At 38.1% G+C, this 20,502-nt stretch overlaps 1 protein-coding gene across 1 annotated transcript in view; it reads left to right on the forward strand.

Moving 5' to 3' along the window:
* Positions 1–12,633, forward strand: part of LOC127646506 (myotubularin-related protein 10-like) — a 33,411-nt gene extending 20,778 nt beyond the window's left edge. Inside the window, exons 6-16 of the mRNA XM_052130217.1 lie at positions 2,850–2,943; positions 6,232–6,379; positions 6,924–7,011; positions 7,310–7,398; positions 8,320–8,450; positions 8,645–8,714; positions 8,906–8,976; positions 9,218–9,390; positions 9,508–9,678; positions 11,453–11,641; positions 11,799–12,633. Coding sequence (XP_051986177.1) covers positions 2,850–2,943; positions 6,232–6,379; positions 6,924–7,011; positions 7,310–7,398; positions 8,320–8,450; positions 8,645–8,714; positions 8,906–8,976; positions 9,218–9,390; positions 9,508–9,678; positions 11,453–11,641; positions 11,799–12,401 — 1,827 coding nt within the window. The 3' untranslated portion in view covers positions 12,402–12,633. The remainder of the gene's footprint in view (positions 1–2,849; positions 2,944–6,231; positions 6,380–6,923; positions 7,012–7,309; positions 7,399–8,319; positions 8,451–8,644; positions 8,715–8,905; positions 8,977–9,217; positions 9,391–9,507; positions 9,679–11,452; positions 11,642–11,798) is intronic.
* The last annotated feature ends 7,869 nt before the right edge of the window (positions 12,634–20,502 follow it).

The raw sequence follows: 20,502 nt of genomic DNA on the forward strand, positions 1-20,502 counted from the left end.
TTTTTAGTGGGATTATCTGTTAGTCTGACCAGTTGCAAACAGGAGGAGTGTACTGGAAACTTGTTTGAAACAATATTTTTGCAATACCGTTTGGTGACGCTAGTGGTAAAGATGTTGTGCACACACTCCAGCTTTGAAGTCAGCACTGAAACATGTTTGTATTTGAGAGAGGAAAAGGGATGTTTCCTTTCTGTAACAGGAAATGTAAGATTGTAATGGCTCATTGTATGAGGGAAGCACAGCGTTTCACCTGCAGTTACCCAGCTAATATTCTCAGCAACAGAGGCCTGACTGGAGGGGAACAACGGGGAAGGACTGGAGTGAAGGAAAGGGGGAGGAGGAAAAGAGAGGTGCCAGAGTTCAACTCAAGACAGTCTGCCAGCTCCTGAGAATGTGTGAAGGAAGGGGGAAAGAGGGGCAAGAAAAGCACCACAAAAAAACAAGAGAAACAAAAAGCCCATTGAGCACGACTCTCACTTTCTGAGCACTTACCAAACACATGCATTTATCCTGCAGTTCCGTTCCAGAGCTTCTCTGACACTTTTGTTCCTCAGTGCGAGTGAACGCTAAGCTATGTGAGCTTATGTGAAGGGCCTGTAGATTGCACTGATGCCCATTGAATCACACACCACATAGTCATATATAAGTGGGATTCAAGAGTTATGGATTATATAAGCTCGCCAAAGGGAATATAATACAGGCAGCTTCCCACGAGTAACCACCAGGGTTTTTTAAGAAACTGGCATTATGAAACGTCATATAAACAAGAACGCTGATTTCCTTATGACGTTTAAGGGATTAAGAGAAAGCAGTTTAACAGACCTAAATTTCTCCTGAAGACCGCGGCTTATTGTGGTCATGTAAATGCATAAGCAGCGTTCTAACAGGTTTTTGAGGAATGTGCATGTGCGTAAAAATACTTCATAGTATGAGTCCAACAACAACACAGTGGAATTAAAAATTAAAGAATTAAACATTTCTGGGAGTACAGTGGGAAAAATCACATAAATGATGTGTTCTAGATACATATTGTGGATCCGCTGGGATGCATCATCAGTAATGTAACCTGGGGTCTTCAGGTGTTTTGGGTCTTTCAACATAAGACGCCCTCAACCAGGCAACCCAGTCAGGGTTGATCAGGCCCCGACTTGTGTTCCAGAAGCAACTGCTACATGTCTGCACAGGCCTTAAAATGAAACTCGAACCCGACCCATACCCGAGACTGTGTGGTCTGGCCTGAATGATACCGTCAGAATATAAACCCGACCCGAAATTGTTCACTATCTTTATAATTTCTTCTCTTAGCAAGTACTGTTGCAATAGGCTATATTTTACATAAGCATATAGGCAACATCCGTAACAATATTGAAACTGTAAACATATAGTTTTAACAAGGCACGACAGCCCCTCAGTACACTAGAGCAGAATGGGGAAAAAAAAAGCATTAACTTACCATTCCGTTACACTGGGGGAATCTTGGAGTTTTACGTAAGGGGGAAACCCCACTATTCCAGCGCAATTCCACTCCAGGTCAGGATAGAAAGTAAAGGAAACAAAAACAGCAACAACTCTGGAATATTTGGAAATAAAGCGAAGCATCAGAAAACAAAATAGCAAAGTCTTCCTCGGATCCCTTGTTTTTATTTACACAAGCATCACAGAAACATTTTATGTGGTGAAAGCTGCTTACTGACCGCGAGCCGCATATATTTGATTACAGAGTGAAGAGAAAGCCTTTAACATGAAAGCTCATGTAAACCCATACACCGATTTCGATACTTAAGCAGCTTTCTTACAGTAAACAGCTTTTTGGTGTCCATGTAAACATAGTCAGTGTTGACTCTGTCTCAGGCCTCTTTGCTTAAAGTAAATGTCAGTTAATGTTGCTCCTGTTTTAGGCCTGCTATACAATTAGAGAGTCTGTATTTGCAAGTATCTGTCTTGGAGTGCTTGACTGGCATGGAGTTTTTGGGTTTGTGCCATGTAAGGGGAGGGAAACATGGCTAATTAGTGAGTACAGTTAATGCAAGGGCACTCCATGTTTTTCTTTACAAGTGATGGAAAACAGGCAGTCATTTTATAATATTCAGTTGGAAATTACAAAGGTTCTGCTTACTTAACATGCACATGTTTCTCTTCCTCACATTCTGAGTGATCTACCTTTTGCTTTTTGTTTTGTCAATATCCTCAAAAGAATAAAATGTGTAACTTTCTATTACATTGTTCTGTTTCCCATCCAAGTGAGACGTCGGTCATGCAGAAAACGCATCCGTATTGTTAAGACTCATCTGTTTTAAATATAGAAGCTGTATGATGCATTTCTTCTGCTTTGTTATTAATTGTGCAGTAGCCCAGCCCAAGCTTTGCATACAAAGTTATCCTGTTATCCTACAGCTAAGCCAGGTTGTTTTAAATTAATAAACCGCAAAGCTGACTGACAGGTGTGCAGGAAAGCAGACGAGCAATAGAAAAGGCAGAAATATTTCTTGAATGGCACTCTGCTGTTGAGGGACATCACACGTTGAAGCATTGGCTAGTTTTCTCTGCCAGATGCCTATATCCTGATAGAAGACTTGTATTAAACAACATTGTTTAATCCATGAATAATGACAAAACAAGACGTGTCACTGCAAAAAGCTTGGAATTTCCGAGGGTAACATTGGGCTGAAAACATTTTGTTAGTAAATGTCTACACAGTTGTTTTGTGAAGAGAAAGAAGGGAAATTATTGTAATTGTATCGCAGTTCTGTTTTCTGAGAAAATGGCAGTGAAATTATCAGTAAAGGTGATTGTGTGTTAGTCATGTAATGTCAGCACATCAGTCATGTGAATGTGATTTGCTCTCTCAGGTATGTCTGGCCATCGCTCATTACTCGCATCCTGCTGACCCACAGCTACTCTTTGGCTTCGATTATGTTGGAAAACAATACCATGCTTCAACAGGTATGACAACACACATACGGTACATGCACTTGTGACTTTGGCGCAAATGTTTCTCACTGTTTCCTCGAGCTGCCAAATTAGCTAAACTGCCCATACATTCTACCTGCATGCAAGTCAAGACATGAGAAGACTTTCCAGGTAATGCAGTGTTCCTGTGGACAGAGTGCTGGTTATGAATAACAGGGCCTATATAAAGATTTAGATTTAAAGATTTAAGATTTGTGTAACAAACGCAAGTGCTCCTCAGCAAGATGTCCTTTTATATGTGTCACTAATTTAACAGAATTATACACTGGCAGCCAAAAGTTTTGAATAATGTACAGATTTTAATCTTATGGAAAGAAATTGGTACTTTTATTCACTAAAGCGGCATTCAACTGATCATAATGTGTAGTCAGGACATTATACATTATACAATAGTCGAGGGGTGGCAGTGTTAATCAGAAAATGCATCTCACTGAGTATTGTCAAATTGACAGAGGATGACAAAGGGCGCTTTATAATTTTAAATGGTACATTATATGGTAAAACAATTTCCCTGATTAATGTTTACTATCCTCCAGGGCATCCCGCCGACTTTCTTGTCAAGATTTTCATGATTTGAGAGTGGATTATATGATTGCAACAGGAGATTTTAACTGCATACTTAACCGTCTCATTGACCGCTTTCCACATAAACCTATGGCCCACTTAAAGGTAGCTGATCAAATTTAAGGTATTTGGGAGGATCTGGGGTTTATTGATGTATGGAGAGCGCTACACCCAACTGGCAAAGAACATAGCTTCAAATGAATAAGGATAATTTACGAAGATCCAAAGGCCTTTGTTCTTACAAATAACTCTAGATTTATAGTTTTTTTTCTCTGCATAGAGGGATGAGGTAGGGTTGTCTGCTGTCGCCATTGCTCTTTACACTTGCGATTGAACCTCTGACCAAAGCAATTAGAAGCGATGTAGCAATTGAGGGCTTGTGGACTGAGGAGAGATACCACAATGTGCTCTTATGTATTTCAAATCCAATGAACTCAATGCCACTTCTTCTTAATATTATTAATTTATTCAGTGCTTTTTCAGGGTATAAAGTTAATTTAAGTAACTCAGAAGCTATGCATGTTGGCACTTTGAAAACATTACCATTTGCTAATTCTACTTACCATTTTAGATGGTCCCCTGGAGGATTTGATTACTTGGGAATTTTTGTGAGTCCTAAGTTGAAGCAGATATTTAAAGATAATTTTAAACCTTTGTTTAATGGGATTAGAGCAGATCTTAAATGTTAGGATACACTGCCTGTTTCCTGGTTTGGGTGTATAGCTCATTTGAAAATGACTATCCTTCCCAAGCTCCTTTTTCCAATCTAAATGATCCAGATTCTGTTCTCTCGAAGAGTTCTGAAAGATCTGAACAGTTGGCTGAGCTCTTTTATTTGGAGCAAATGTATACCAAGGCTCAAATTCTCTGTATTACAATTACCAGGGTCTATGGGGTGACTGGATTTGCCTAATATTTAATATGTTTTATCAGTGGTCATTTCCAATAGCTCCCTCTCACCTCTGTGCCTTAATTTTAAAACACAAACTGGTACCTTACTCATTGATTTTGGTCATGTCATAAACTGCAAATATATTGGGCTAAGATAGTTTCTGAAATCAGAATTGTTCTAGGGAAGAAGCTTGATTTGAACCCCTTGTTTTTGATTCTGGGCTTGCAGACAGTGCTTTAATTTCATCAAGGGAATAATTATTGTATAATTTAATAACTTTTGCTGCCAGAAAGAACATTTTATTGAGATGGATCAATGATAAGGCTCCAACCATATTGGGCTGGCACAAGATTTTGATGGAACTAATACCACTTGAATACTTAACTTGTGTACTCAACGGTCAGCCAGAAAATGTCTATAGTATCTGGAAGCCCTATATTAATATCCTGGAAACTAGTCTGTTAACTATTTTATGGAAGGGTACCCCTACATAACTAGACCCCAAGCTGATTTTCAATGAGCAGATTATCCTGTCTAAACTGATTGTATTGCAAGTGTTTACTGTGATGGACTATTGAAAGGAAATTGACTGTGAATATTGCCAAGCTGTTTAAGTGACGTTGTTTGTGTTTTGTAATCTGTTTAAATTGACAATTCAATAAATATATATAAAAAGATAAATAATAAAAAAACAATCCTCCACGTGCAGCAGTGACAGCTTTGTAGATTCTTGGCATTCTAGCTGTCAGTTTGTCCAGATACTCCGGTGACATTTCACCCCACGCTTCCTGTAACACTTATCTTAGATGTGGCTGTATTGTCGGGCACTTCTCACGCACATTAAAGTCTAGCTGATCCCACAAAAGCTCAATGGATTTAAGATCCATAACACTCTTTTCCAATTATCTGTTGTCCAATGTCTGTTTCTTTGCCCACTCTAACCTTTTTCTTTTATTTTTCTGTTTCAAAAGTGGCTTTTTCTTTGCAATTCTTCCCATAAGGCCTGCAACCCCTGAGTCTTATCTTTAGTGTTGTACATGAAACTGGTGTTGAGTGGGTAGAATTCAATGAAGCTGTCAGATGAGGACATGTGAGGCATCTTTTTCTCAAACTAGAGACTCTGATGTACTTATCCTCTTGTTTAGTTGTACATCTGGCCTTCCACATCTCTTTCTGTCCTTGTTAGAGCCAGTTGTACTTTGTCTTTGAAGATTGTAGTGAACATCTTTGTATGAAATATTCAGTTTTTCTGCAATTTCAAGCATTGTATAGCCTTCATTCCTCAAAACAATGAGTGAATGTCAAGTTTCTAGAGAAAGCGGTTACTGTTTTGCCTTTTTTTTTTTTTTTTTCTTGATATTGACCTGAAGACATGCCAGTCTATTGCATACTGTAGCAAGCTTCATTTAACAAACCAAATAGCTTTCACATATAATGGCAAGTGTTTTTTTTTTTTTTTGTTCCAAATTAGCAATTTAGCATGATTACTCGAGGTGTTGGAGTGATGGTGCTGGGTTTTTTTTACATCAGTAATGTCCTGACTATACTTGGTGGTCAGTTGAATGGCACTTTGGTGAATTAAAGTACCAGTTTCCTTCTGAAACAGCTAAATGTGTAGATTATTCCACACTTTTGGCCGACAGTGTATATTTAAATGTTTTCTTGATTTTAGTAATAAAAACTACATTAAGTGGGTATTCTGAAAAAATAAATAAATATTAACCAATATTTTTTTTTCTCCCCTCATGAGTTTGCAGCCCTTCACTGTAGTTTAAACATGTAATGTACATGTGTGATTTGTTTAGGTGAGCGGGTGAATGGTGTTGACCCTGGGGGTGGGTTGCAAACACCCCTGTTTGACTGTTCTTCTGACTGGGACAGAGAGATCAAGCGCACCGGCGCCTCAGAATGGAGGGTGTGTACCATCAATCAAGGTTATTTAATCTCGCCCAGGTGAGTGTGTATATGTGAGTGTGCAATCGTAAATTTTCAAAACAGCTTGGATTGAGCAGTTTAGGCTAAAAATCATGAATTCATATTAGGCTCACTACCTTCAAGCAGCCAGCAACAAAAGGATGTGTAAAGGATAAACAGTTAGATAATAATTCATATTTAATGCGACCGTGAGATGGACACACAGATATTAGTGTGTATGTAGTACAAACGACTATTGTTGAAGCGTAAGTGAACTAGTCATGCTAATAAATTGTTTAATAGGATGATTGGAGATAACTGATTGAATTATGGGAGGTTTGTGTGAATCTGCTAAAACAGACAGGGGTGTTGTGCTTTCTGTAATAATCCTCAGGAATGAAAGTACTGATCCCACTGATTCACATACAGAGTTCAGAATCGGATCATTGTAGTTATGATACTGATATAAAGAAGCAATAATATAACCACATCCTTGACACTTGCTTAGTTGTGCTTGACAGTAGTTGTGCGTCAGAGGCGGTTTGTGTGTTGAGATTAAATGGGTTTTTCTTGCTGTTTGCAGTCTCCCAGAGTTCTTTGTGGTTCCGGTATCTCTTGCGGATCAGGATCTGAAGCATTACGCCTGCTGCTTTAACTCCCAGCGTATCCCAGTAAGTGCTGTGGAAAAACTTGATTATTGGTTTTTGAGTGAGAGGGGAGGGAATCTACAAATCACATTTACAACTTTATTTTATTCTCATTCTAAAAAAATAAAATAAAATTGTGTCATGTTTAAAACATTGCAAAATGAGAGACCAAAATTTTAGGTCATTTAAAGCATCAAATTGGTTGATGGATTTGCATGTAATTGGTGTGAGAGTGTATGTTAAAACTTGTGCTCCACCGTAATATGTAGGCCCATGTTAGACATTTGGATTGAAGAGTAAATGTGTGTGCTTTGGTTTGTAGTTATGGTGCTGGAATCACCCCAGCGGGAGCGCTCTGGTCCGAATGTCAAACATCAGTGACCTGCAGCAACAGAGGAAGGTGGAGCAGAGGTAAGAAAGAGAGAATAGACGCAGATTTGGTTTGGCTAAATGAAGCAATAATCAGAAGGACTTTTGTAAGAGAAGATTGCATTTCTGTGGAGCAGTTATGTTCTTAAAATATTTATTTTTTATTGCTGTTTTAAATGTATTAGAAATGTTGTGTTTGTGCTTGTCTGCTTAAAGGGATGGTTCACCCACAAATTATTTGATCATTTACTCACCCTCATGCCATCCCAGATGTGTATGATTTTCTTTCTTCTGCTGGACACCAATGAAGATTTTTAGAAGAATATCTCTGCTCTGTTGGTCCTAACAATGCAAGAGAATGCTGGCCAGAACTTTGAATGTCCAAAAATCACATGAAGTTAGCATAGCAAGTAATCCGTACAACTCCAATTATTCAATCCATGTCTTCAGAAGCTATATGATAGGTGTGGGTAAGAAACCGATCTACTGTATATTTAAGTCCATTTTTACTCTAAATCTGCACTTGCACTTTCACTTCAACACATCTTATGTCTTTGGTGATTCAAATTCTTTATTGCATATCGCCACCTACTGGTCTGGGCTGGTCAAAGTTGGATATTTATTTAAAAAAAAAACACCTATCATATCAGAGTCTTATGGGTTGCTTTTATGCTGCCTTTGTGCTTTTTTAAGATTCAAAGTTCTGCCCACAATTCACTTGCATTGTATGGACCTTCAGAGCTGAGATATTCTTCTAAAAATCTTCATTTGTGTTCTGCTGAAGAAAGTTAGTCATACACATCTGGTATGGCATGAGGGTGAGAAAATAATGACAATTTTCATTTTGGATGAATCGTTCCTTTTAATCTCTTGATATTCTGGCACAATAGCCCACTGAGGTTACCAAATTGTTGTTTTTGATTGAAATCCATTAAAAGAAAACATTCTTCTGTGATTCTGCAGGATTTCCAGAGCCATAACTAAAAGCCACCCGCTGTGCAGTGATGTCTTCAAGTCAGATCTGGACAAAAACCTCCCAAACATCCAAGATATTCAAGCTGCTGTTCTGAAACTACGACAAATCTGTGTTTTAGGTAATCCAGGACACTCCTTGTTGGTGGAAACTCTGATTATTTAGCAAAAGACACTAAACTGAATGAGACTCTCTGGAGCTGGTTCTTAACAGGCTGAAAGTAGGGCCAGGAATGACCAGATATTTGTGGTAATTTCCAGCATCCTGTTTGAGTTTGAGTCTTAATGCTTATTTTGTGTTTATATGCATGTCCAGAGTCCTTTGAGGAGTCTGAAGAGAAGTGGCTGTCATCTTTGGAAAGCTCAAGATGGATGGAGTATGTCAGGTATGATGACTTGAGAAAATTTGAGCTAACAACAGCTTGAACTTGTGCTAGAAATTCTTGGAAACAAGTATAGTTTTTTGTTGTGCATTTTCTGATGTTTGTTTTGTTTGTGCATTTCCACAACTTACTTTGTTCCGATATAGAAGTTGTATACACTTATATGATTGGTTAGGTATGTGGTATTCTTACAGGACTTTTCTGAGGCATGCAGTAGAGGTTGTCTATATGCTAGAGAGCAGACATGTCTCTGTCATACTCTTAGGTAAGTGGCAGTTTACATTAGAGTTTTTTGGTTAATGTACAACTCAATGTCTACTTAACTTCTGTTAATGTCATCTGTAACACTTAACACCAAAAATTTGCCTTAAAAAACTAACATGCATTAACAGTATGTGGGTCAAAATGTGAAACTCCTATTTTTAGACAGAATATATAAATCTTCTATAAAGTCAGAATTTATCTTGTACCTTTATCCATGTGTGTGCGTGTGTGTGTGTACACAGAGGAGGAGGACCGGGACCTGAGTTGTGTGATTTCCTGTCTGGTGCAGCTCATGTGTGATCCTCACTGCAGGAGTCTGCATGGCTTTCAGGGTCTGATTCAAAAGGAGTGGGTGATGGCTGGACATCCTTTCCTGGACCGCTGCAACCACCTTAAGAAGAATGACAAAGAGGAGGTAGTGCAGCTTTTATCAATGAAATTCCAATATTTTGGGAAACTAAACTGCCACGGCTTCCTTCAAGGCTGTGATTGAATTTTAATTGTTTATTGTTCATGCTTTTGCTCTTTGTAGTCTCCTTTGTTCCTGCTGTTTCTGAACTGTGTGTGGCAGCTATGGAATCAGTATCCAGCAGCATTTGAATTCACTGAGGTGTACCTGACGGTGCTGGGTGACAGTATGTGGGTTCCCGTCTTCAGTACCTTCCTCTTTAACTGCCCCCAACAGAGAGCAGAGCACAGCAGGGTTAGATTTACTTTTTGGGTTTCTTTTGATTTTAGTTTTATTGATTTTGTTCATTTGGTTTAAAGGGCCACTCAGTAACCTTTTGTTTATGCCATCTTGGGCTTCCAGGGACACCTAGTGGTGTGGTTGCTGAATCATTCCAAATCAATAGTTTTTATTTACAGAATAGTATTTCCATTGTAGAAATTTACTGTTCATAATCAACCATGATTCATTTAACCCAAGAGTGAAAGTGTCCAATAACAAGATGGTTACTGAGATTAAGTGAGTTGTATTCAGCTGGTCATGTGATTTCTAAAATAGCAGCCCCCATGAGGGCGCCCCTGCCCCATGTAGAATAAAACTGCTTTTATAAGGTTACTGATACTAGAGTCCTCATCTCATGTGAGCTGTCATGATTTTATACTTATTTTTCAAAATTACAATTGATCTCTTTAGGAGTAAAACATTTTTAATGGTGAGAAATTAATGAGTGCACCTTTTTAAATGTGCTTTAAACACCCTTATTCACTAACTAATATAGTATGGAAGTTTATTAAATCAATAAGCCTTGACAGGTTAATGCATGAGACTTATTAATTCGAGACTTGTTGCTTTCAAGTTTGAAAATTGTAATACTTTATTAATGTAGTAATAATCAGGCTTGGGCAGTAAGGAATACACGTAATAGCGTTATGTATATTAAAATACAAAATATTAGTATCTGTAATCCACTAAAGTTACAATTTAAATGGTTGGTAACTGAATATAGTTACATTTCAAAAAGTATTTTGATTACAGAAGAGATTACTTTGGATTTTATTGAGGATCTGAGGAGCAGCATTTGAACAGTGGTGAAACATTTTCTTATGTTACATCCATATGTGTAGACAGAGGGTGCCTTTTATACTGTTATGAGTGAAAAGGTGGAAATTACATCATTAGGGAAATTTTGCTTTGGGAGCTTAATAGAGAGAATCTAAACCGTATGATCAGTAAAATATGTCGTTGTATACACACTATGTTGTTTTGAAGTAAGTTTAGAGCAGCAGAAATATTAAATTTACTTGTGTAAATTGTCATGTGGACATTAAGTTTTATTTAGAATCAAAATGCTATTTCGAGCCCTTTTTCCCACAAACTTTTTTTAAAAGTAAAAAATATCTAAATATTTAAACTTTCTAAATGTTCTTATGTTTAGGCTTTATTCTGAAAATGTATTTTTAATATAAGTGTATTTTGTCTTGCTGGACTGGCAGATTTTTTCACTTATTTACTTGTTTATACTCAAAACAAGTGGAAAAAAAATCTGTGTTCAAGAAGTAATTAAAAGTATTTACTTAGATTACTGACCTTGAGTAATCGAACAGAATATGTTACAAGTTACATTTTACATCTGTAGTGGAATACATTTGAAAAGTACCCTCGCAACACTGTTAATAATGTAAGTTTTTTTTATTTTTTATTAATAACAATCAAAATATAAAAATTTTCAACCAAGAATCATTGTTCATTAACCTAACAATTGCCTGTTTACGATTGCCAAGCAAAGTGGTTTTATCAACTACTTGGTGCAATAATATAAAATGAAATTTATTTACGGTCATAGTTTATATCCGCTATTTTGCGAACTCCTTAGAACGTGGCTCATCCAATCAGAATTTAGAGCCATGGCTATCCTTTTTGTGAGGGTATTATAACTTTTTTTTAATACCCCATCTCCCCACTTTGACTTCTTTATCTGAATTTTATCCTTCTTTGTCTCTCTCTTCTTCTTTCTTTCTTACCTCTTCAGGATTTTGCCAGTAGCAAGAGTATTCACCTGGGGCAGGACCAGGCTCTCCGCTTTCCTCCTGTGTGGGACTGGTCTCAACAGTTCAGTCTTAAAGACCAGACTCTCTTTAACAATCCTTTGTATGTGGGCAAGATTGCCACCTGCGTACAAAACGGCACAGTAAAGACATTCTCACACAGATGCAGCAAGGTGAACTCTCTACAGTATCCCTGCCAGCTCAACATACACAAATAACTAATTTATAAAATAAAATCAAAACTCAAAGCATTTGACATTTACGGATGATATCTAAAAGTTACTTGGAAAAAAAAGAAGAATGTGATGTATTTTGTGCTTTTCCCTTTAGAAAAACTACAGTTCCACACTGCGAGGTGTGCCCTCCACCCTCCGAAATGGATCATTGGGACAGCATGACACCCTGACACGGCGGAGCTCACTCGTGCTGCGTCTCCGTTCTGATTTGTCTCAGGTGCGAGAGCAGCAGGAGACACCCTCACAACGCTTCGTTCTCGACTGGTTCTCTCGTCCTGTCAACCTACAGGGCCTGCTGCTCCCCCAACTCCTACCATCTCACCTCTCTCTCTGGAAGCTCTACTTCTTGCGCTGGGTCCCTGAAGCACAGATCACGCAGGGTGGCCCCATCACTGCCTTCCACCAGCTCTCTGTGCTTACAGACGAGATTGAGATGCTCCAGAACCAGCTGAGGCAGTATAACACGGCAGGAGGTACTCCTAACAACCCTCATGTGGATCATAGCAAAATGTACTTTAAGGCAACTTTGACTCCTCACCAGTCCCCTGCTCCTCCAGAGTACCTCAGCTCTTCATTCCCTTTCTCTCCTGTGGGTAATATGTGTCGCCCTGGAATCCTGGGGTCTCCTTTAAGCAAGTTCCTCAATGGAGCCAAGATCTGGCTCTCTACAGAGACACTGGCTAATGAGACGATCTGAGGCCAGACTGCTGGGATAGACCTAAGGCCCCTGGACAATGTGGATTGTGAGGTTTTAATCTTCAAGGGCAATAGGCTGCAGTGCCAAATCAATGTCCAGAGACATATATGAAGGTCTAAAGCCTATGCCTTAAGCTACTCGGTTTAATTAAAGTGATATTTTGAAAATTCTGTTTTCAGTCACCCTCATATTGTGCCAAACCCGTATGGCTTTCTTCTGTGGGACACAAAAAGGAGACGTCAGGCAGAATGTTAGCCTCTTGCCGTTCACTTTTATTGCATTTGTTTTGTAAACAATGAAAAGGAATGGTGACTGAGACCACCATTCTGCTTAACATCTCCTTTTGTGTTCCACAGAAGTCACATGGGTTTGGAACAACATGAGGATGATTAATATAGTTGTCATTTTTTGGTGAACTATCCCTACAAGTTTTCATTTTGATTGTGCTGGTGCGTGGTACTGACTTGGACATGTTTATTTAGTCCGTTGTTGTTGGAAATGAGAAGATTCTCATTTACTCGCCCACGTGCCATCCCAGATGTGTATGACTTAACATAAATTCATATTTTTAGAAGAATATCTCTGCTCTTTTGGTCCTCAAAATGCAAGTGAATGATGACCAAATCTGTGAAGCTCCACAAAAGCACATTAAGGCACATTAATCCTTAAGACTCCAGTAGTTTAATTCATATCTGATATGATAGGTGTGGGTGAGAAACAGATCAATATGGTCCGTTTTTTACTATAAATCTCCACCTTTGACCAGCCCCGACCAGTAGGTTGTGATCTACATGAATAATGCGTATCTCCAAAAAAAAAAAAAAAAAAAAAAAAGATGAAGTATGTTGAAGTTGGAGTGGAGATTTATAGTAAAGAAATGACTTAAAAATTGATCTGTTTTTTTAACCCACGCTAATCATATTGTTCTGAAGACCTGGATTTAAACACTGGAGTTGTATGGATACATTTTATGCTTCTTTTTGGAGCTTTAAAATTTGGTCCCCATTCACGCCGAGATATTCTGTTTAAAAAATGGTTTGTGTTCCTCAGATAGTCATACACATCTGGTATGGCATGAGGGTGAATAAATGATGAGATCATTTTCATTTATGGGTGAACTCCCTTTATGCTCCAATCACACATCTTTCTGACTTAGTATTGTTAGGATCTGTTCTACACTGCAGGGGTTGCCGGTTACTGGTGGAGCTTTTGGCATTAGGTGGAAAGTATGTAGAACTGTAACTTAATTGTATGGTATAAAATGCATATATATTTTTTCGTATTACCCTTACATAGTTTAACAATTCTTGAAACCTTCTGGTAAGGTCTAACTGTAGTAAGCTTTATTAAATTAATAATCAAAATTGTGAAAACTTGATGTAGGAAGTGTGACAGGGTTTGTTATTGTAAACCCCATAAGCATGCAGTAACTGCACATATGGAGGTCTGTTAGGCTGGCAGGATCACAGCCTGTTATACCGCTCTCTTACTATAGCAAAGTGATGGCTGTTTGTAAATGACTGACACCTGCACAAGCCAATCAGCTGGTTGATTGGACATTTAGCAGTGTTGTGGTCAGCTTGTTTACTTGCTAGTGATGGGAAGATCGGATCATTTTACTGACTTGAATTTTTGAGTCTCGTTCAGCAAAATTAACGAAACTTTATTCAAGTAATTTTGTTCATTTGTGCAGAATTAAATTTAAATGTTACATTTTCAAAAGCCAAATCCCCCCCTACACGTCTACTTACACACACTTTGATTATAGTCCCAATAAGAAAAACGTATAAAGCAGCCAAAGACAAATGATGAGAAATGGAAATTATTAGTTCACATTTCAACTCTTTTGGTCCAAGTCGTTCTTTCTTTTGTCATGTGACTGTTGTATATGCTATACATTGCTCACACAGGAAACAGAAATTACTAGTTCACCTCTCGAGTCTTCTGGGGCCGGTTGCACCAGCTATACGTGCATTACAACTTAGCCTAGTTGTGGCATAAATAGGCACTAATGCCTCCTACACACTACACGACTTTCAAAGACGTCAGATCGTGGTACCGTTCGTATTACAAAACTGTCTGTCTTCTCATGGAAGTCGTGGCGTTTTCAAATTACACGAGAAATAGAACATATTATTATATGAACATATTACAAGACATTTCACTATTGACGAATCCTCGACGACTCCGCATGGACTCCTAATTGCATTTCACAACAGAGTATCACATGATCATATGTTATGCATTTCAGAATATGATGTGTATGTTTTTAATCGCCTAAAGGCATCATATATTTTATTGGTTACAATATGAAAAGGTACCTCCTACTGAAAAATCTACCTATTTGCTTACCTGATTGTCCAAGAGAATTGTCAATTTCTCTCCAACTCTTCTCTTTTCAATTCAATTTCAATTTAAAAGTACTTTATTGGCATGATTGTGTTTACATACAATATTGCCAAAGCATTAATACACAAAACAGATAATGACAAGACAAATAATAATAAGATAGAATTAAAATAATGTGCCAGGTAATTAATAATATAAAACAAAAACTATAATAACAATATACATTATACAATATAATATTAAAATAAGCATTTAACAGGACATAATGAGCATAAGAAAATAAACGTACTGTGAATGAAGTACATTTAAGGCAGTAATTGGTTTCTGAGGGTGTGCATCTCAAAAATGAATTTAGCTGCAACTGATGCATGATGGTCCTCCCCCAGTCACACCAGCATCTGATCGGTTTCTGCTGAACTGGAAAACTGTGGCATGAGGTTTGAGAGTTTGTGGAGGTATTTCTCTCTCACCTCTGTAAATTTCTCACAGTGAAGGAGAAAATGTGTCTCTGTCTCGACCTCACCCCTGTCACAGTGAGCACAGACTCGTTCTTCCTTTGTAAGCCATGTTTGTCTGTGTCAGCCTTTTTCTATGTTCAGACTGTGATCACTGAGTCTGTATTTGGTGAGGATTTGGATCTCTTACAGTGTGCAGATATTCTGCCAGATTATATGTTCTGTTTAGGGCCCGATAACATTCCAATTTGCTTTGGTTTTTACTTTCATTTTCCCAATGGTCCAAATTTGAATTTTTGCTTTCTTTTATGATTTGGTTTATTCTGATTTGGTTTAGTTCAGCAGTGCTGGTCTGAATCTGGTGTTTGTTAGTTGTTAGTGGGTTTGTGAGTTTAAGAGCCAGCCTTTTAAGGGCTTCATGTTGCAATGTGTTAGGGGAACTTGAATTTAAGTGTGTCCAAAATTTGAGGGATTGTTTTTCAATATGTATAATAAGGGGGTATCTGCCTAGTTTGGCCCGGCATGCTTTAGTAGGTGTTCTTCTCTGAACTCTTAGAATGTTTCTACAGAATTCTGCCTGCAGGGATTCTATGGGGTGTTTGTCCCATCTCGAGTAATCTGCCAGACAGAGTGGACCCCAAACCTCACAGCCATACAGAGCAAAAGGCATTATAATACTATCAAAGATCTTGCACCATATTGTTACAGGAATGTCTACTTGGGTAAATTTGCCCTTAATAGCATAGAATGCTCTTCTAGCTTTCTCTTTTAGTGCGTTCACTGCCAGTCCAAAACCCCCTGAAGCACATTTTTAGACTGAGGTAGTTGTAGTGTTGGGTGTGTTCTATTGCAGTGTTCACCAGAGTGAATGTGTATCTGGTGTCCTGTAATCTGGCTTTTTTCTGGAAAATCATAATTTGAGGTTTTTTCAGATTGACTGTCAGGGCCCTGTTCTGACAGTAGTTCTCCAGCAGGTCCAGGTGCTTAGAGAAGCAATTTAACTTCAGAATTATTTAGAGTAAGACCGGGTGTTGCAGATTGTTCCAGTAGCACTGCTAACTCATTAATGTAAATGTTTAAAAGAGTTGGACTAAAACTGCAGCCCTGTCTCACTCCTCACCCTTGAGTGAAAAATTCTGTTCTTTTATTGCCAATTTTAACTGTGCACCTGTTGTCTGAATACATAGATTTGATAGTGTCCTCAATGCCGGATTGTAGAATTTTATAATATAGACCATCATGCCAAATGGAATCGAATGCTTTTTTTTTTTTTTTTTTAAATCAACAAAACATTTGCTTTTTTGTTGAACGTGTTGGTTGACTATCATGTGTAATGTATGAATGTGGTTGGTGGTTTGGTAGGAGTCCAATCTGACTCTTAATCAAGACATTGTTCTTGGTAAGGAAGGCCTGTATCCGGGCGTTCAGGATACAGCAGAAAGTCTTCCCTAGATTGCTGCTCACACAAATGCCTCGGTAGTTATTGGGCTCGAAATTGTCTCCTCTCTTATATAATGTGTATTAAGCCCATACTCCAGGTGTCAGGAAAATAGCCAGTTTGCAGAACCAGATTGAACAGTTTTAACAAGGCCTCCTGCTTTACTGCAGGGCTGCGCTTCAGCATTTCTGTTCTAATGTTGTCTAAACCACATGCCTTTCTGGGTTTTAGTTTCTTAAGTGCATCTGCATTGTGCATCTGCATTTTCCATTTTGTATGGCTGTGTTGTTTACTCAGACTGTTCCATTTTTCCCAGAACTGATTATTATTAATTGAGTCTTCAATTTCATTAAGAGTGTGGTTTAGGTGTTGTTGCTTTTTGTGTATTTTTATTATCCCTGAATGCTTCACAATAATTTTCAGCTACTTGTGGCCCTCTATGTTTTTGTTTAGAGAGTAGTTTTCTTTTAATTTTACATTCTTTATTAAACCAAATTGGTCTGTTCTATGGTGTTGGATTTTCTTTAGGAACACATTAATTTCACAGTGGTCTGATAAGGAAGACTGTGGTCTGACAGTGAATGCACATGTAGGAGGGATCCATGTCTGTAATGGCATAGTCGACTACACTAACCCCAAGTGCTGAGCAGTATGTGAATCGACCTAAAGAGTCCCCTCGGTTCCTGGGTATACATACCCAGGCCTCGACAGAGACCCTTACCATTTTTGTTGACTGTACGGTCCGGATTGTTCCGTGTTGTAGTGGTGGGGGTTAGATCTGTGTTGGCTTTCAGTATGTGGTTATTCCCATGGGTATCTATAATCAGGTTCTAAACCTGTCCTTGCATTTAGGTCCCCACATAACATCACATTCCCCTGGGCCTGGAAGTTGCTGGTTTCCTTCTGAAGCTGATCAAAATGATTGTCCTTGTAGTACAGAGAATGATGGAGGTATGTAGGCTGCACATATGGAAAGGTCTATGATGCCTTTTTGAGTTTAAGCCAAACATGTGATGAGTCTTATCTCTTTCTCCACCCGGTTGTGGTACAGTTCAGATGAAAATCAAATAGGCGCTGGTGCTCCTGCCAATGTTCCACAAAGGTTTCCTCCATTTCTTCGGTCCAATGAGACTTTCTTGATACTGCAGACATACTAGTTGATGTTCTGTTGCAGGCACATCAGGACTATTCCCACCGAAACTTCCCGTGCCCCGTTTCTTGCTCTCTCATTGCTGTAGGTCAACGCTGCTGTTGTGTTCAGTCAAAACACATTTCACATTGCACGATTTGGAATCGGCGCTTCTCTCAAATCACGTCTTTGATAGTTCATACATTGCGATCGTCACTCACGGGAGCGAGCTCCGATTTGACTACGATTTTGGACGTTTGTCAGCGATCTCGACAAAACTGTCGGCGAGTGAAAATCGGGCCTAAAATCATGTAGTGCAAATTCGGCATTAGTCACAATTTACACACAACTAACTATTTGAGCGTTGCACCATTAAACTTAAGTATGCCGTAACCCTACATATAAACTAAATATTTACGGCAGCCTCTGACCAGGAGTAACGGATTAATTAAAAAAGCAGACTCCTTTAATGACATCAATGAGCTCATGTTTTGCGTGACAAATCAAACATTTCGACATTATGATGTTGGCATTTACACTAGTTTACATTTACGAGAGAGATCAAAAACGTACTTTTAAGTGGCTCTTCAGCATGAAAACTACCTAACGGTGCAGTTTTCAGGATGCGTCACCCGTTGTCAAGTGTCAACATATTAAAAATATATAAGATATTAAAATTAATAAATGTCTATTGCCTGTTGTTTTAGTATTTATTTATCACCCCTCATTTATTTTAGATACAGTTCCTATTTATTGTTATTTACACAGGGTAATATATTATTAATTAAGTCTTGTTTTATTACATATCGTATTTTAATGGGGATTTATTTTACAATAAACAAACAAGGTTTGAACATCAACCGTAATGAGATAATGAGATGAAATTCACAGCTTTTTAACACTTCTGTGTACAAATATGAAGGCTGTTTATCTGATCAATACAGATAAACATCATATTATGCAACTACGCAACACTCTATGGAGAGTTTACGACCTACTAGTTAAGTGTTGCCTTAAGGACAGGTGGTGCCATCAAATTAAGCACTGACATAGTTACAAACTAACTAGTAGTGACTAAGCCCTTAGTGTGCACGTTGTCCCAACTTAAGTGAGAACTTACGCACAGCTGGTGCAACCCTACCCTGAAGACTCGAGAAGTGAACTAGCCATTTCTGTTTCCTGTGTGAGCAATGCATATCAGCTGTGACATGACAAAAGAACGAACCACTTGGACCAAAAAAAGTTGAACTAATAATTTCTGTTTCCTGTACAGCGGGTTTTCACGTATCAAATAAACAGAGTTTACGCAGTGCGCAGCCAAAAAATAAATAAAATTAAAAAGGAACGCATCACTCTCTGAGACTACTCGTTCTTCAGAGTCACATAAAAGATTCGTTCATGAACGACCCATCACTATTACTTGCACGATCTTACACCATTATGCTTTATAAACCAACAATGTGTTCATAAACGCTTGGCACATATAACATTTTGCCCATTTACATTGATTTCTTTTTGTACGCAAACACCTTTATCTAATGTGTACAAGTGTTGTGTGCAAGCCGGTTTACATTTTGATGTCAAAACCAGTGAATAATCCGAATAAGGCGGTTTTCTTTGTCGTCAAGTTTTTTGTTTTTTTTTGTTATCTGCGTACAGGTCCACATGTCTGAATGAGTGCATTTATATGAAAACCAATAACCTGATAACAAACAAAAACTAATTTGCTTTAAAAAAAGAATTTGACTATGACAATGTCGGCAAAAACTCTCTGCAACGTGAGAGTTTTGGTTAATGGACAAAAATCTACGTGTCGTTTGGTTTTTGCTGAAAACGTTTTGACTTTACCCCAATAATGATAAGCCACTGAAGGCGATAACATGGCCGCAAAAATTGTCGGCCTATGAAGAAGTATCGTGTGAGAATGTGCATGTAAACAAGCTCAATGTTTGTCAGATAAGATATTATAGTTTTGAGAATTTAATTTAAATTACAGCACCTGTGAACTTTTGCTTTGATTTGGATTTAAGTTCTTTTACAAATGGGACCATAAAGTTTTCTTGGTTTGACATGTAGTTTTTTTCAGGAACATTTACATTTTAGAGTTTCCTTTAATTATGGTTGGGACGGTAGTCTTTTTTTATAGTTTTAAATGTGATTTATATTCTGTTTTTTATTTTCCCTAACATTGGTACTTAATTTTGACCCTGAAACCCTTTAACTAGTTTAAAGTAATGCGTGTTATGTGTCTAGTTTACCACTAATGCTGTCAAGATTATGAAAACCGTGTTCCAATGACATGGTTTGATTTGTCGAACAGCACTGATATTTATTCAGTTATATTAAGATGGTGAAACAGGGATGTTGTTCAAATCCTGTGCCTTGCTTTGGGTCTTGAAATGCAGTGTACTTATTCTCAATTTTCTCTCTGAGCTCAGGGGAGCCTTGTTTTGGGGCAATATGCAAAATGTGGCTCTTCAGATTTTAATGCAAATAAAGAAAATTGCCAACTTTGACTGGTGACCTCTATTTTATGTTTCTTCAATTCTGAACAATACATACTGTATGATGTGAAGTGAATAGGGATCAGGTAAGAGACACTTAAACTCAGCCCCTACGAAACAAGCTGGAATGATAGTAAGGGCAAGAGTACCAAGCACTAATGCCCTCTTCTGACTAAATAGTGCCATTTTCAGTTTAGTCCAAAATGTAAAAACTCCATGACACCAA

The sequence above is a fragment of the Xyrauchen texanus genome, chromosome 1 (genome assembly GCF_025860055.1).
Source record: "Xyrauchen texanus isolate HMW12.3.18 chromosome 1, RBS_HiC_50CHRs, whole genome shotgun sequence".
NCBI classification, from domain to species: domain Eukaryota; kingdom Metazoa; phylum Chordata; class Actinopteri; order Cypriniformes; family Catostomidae; genus Xyrauchen; species Xyrauchen texanus.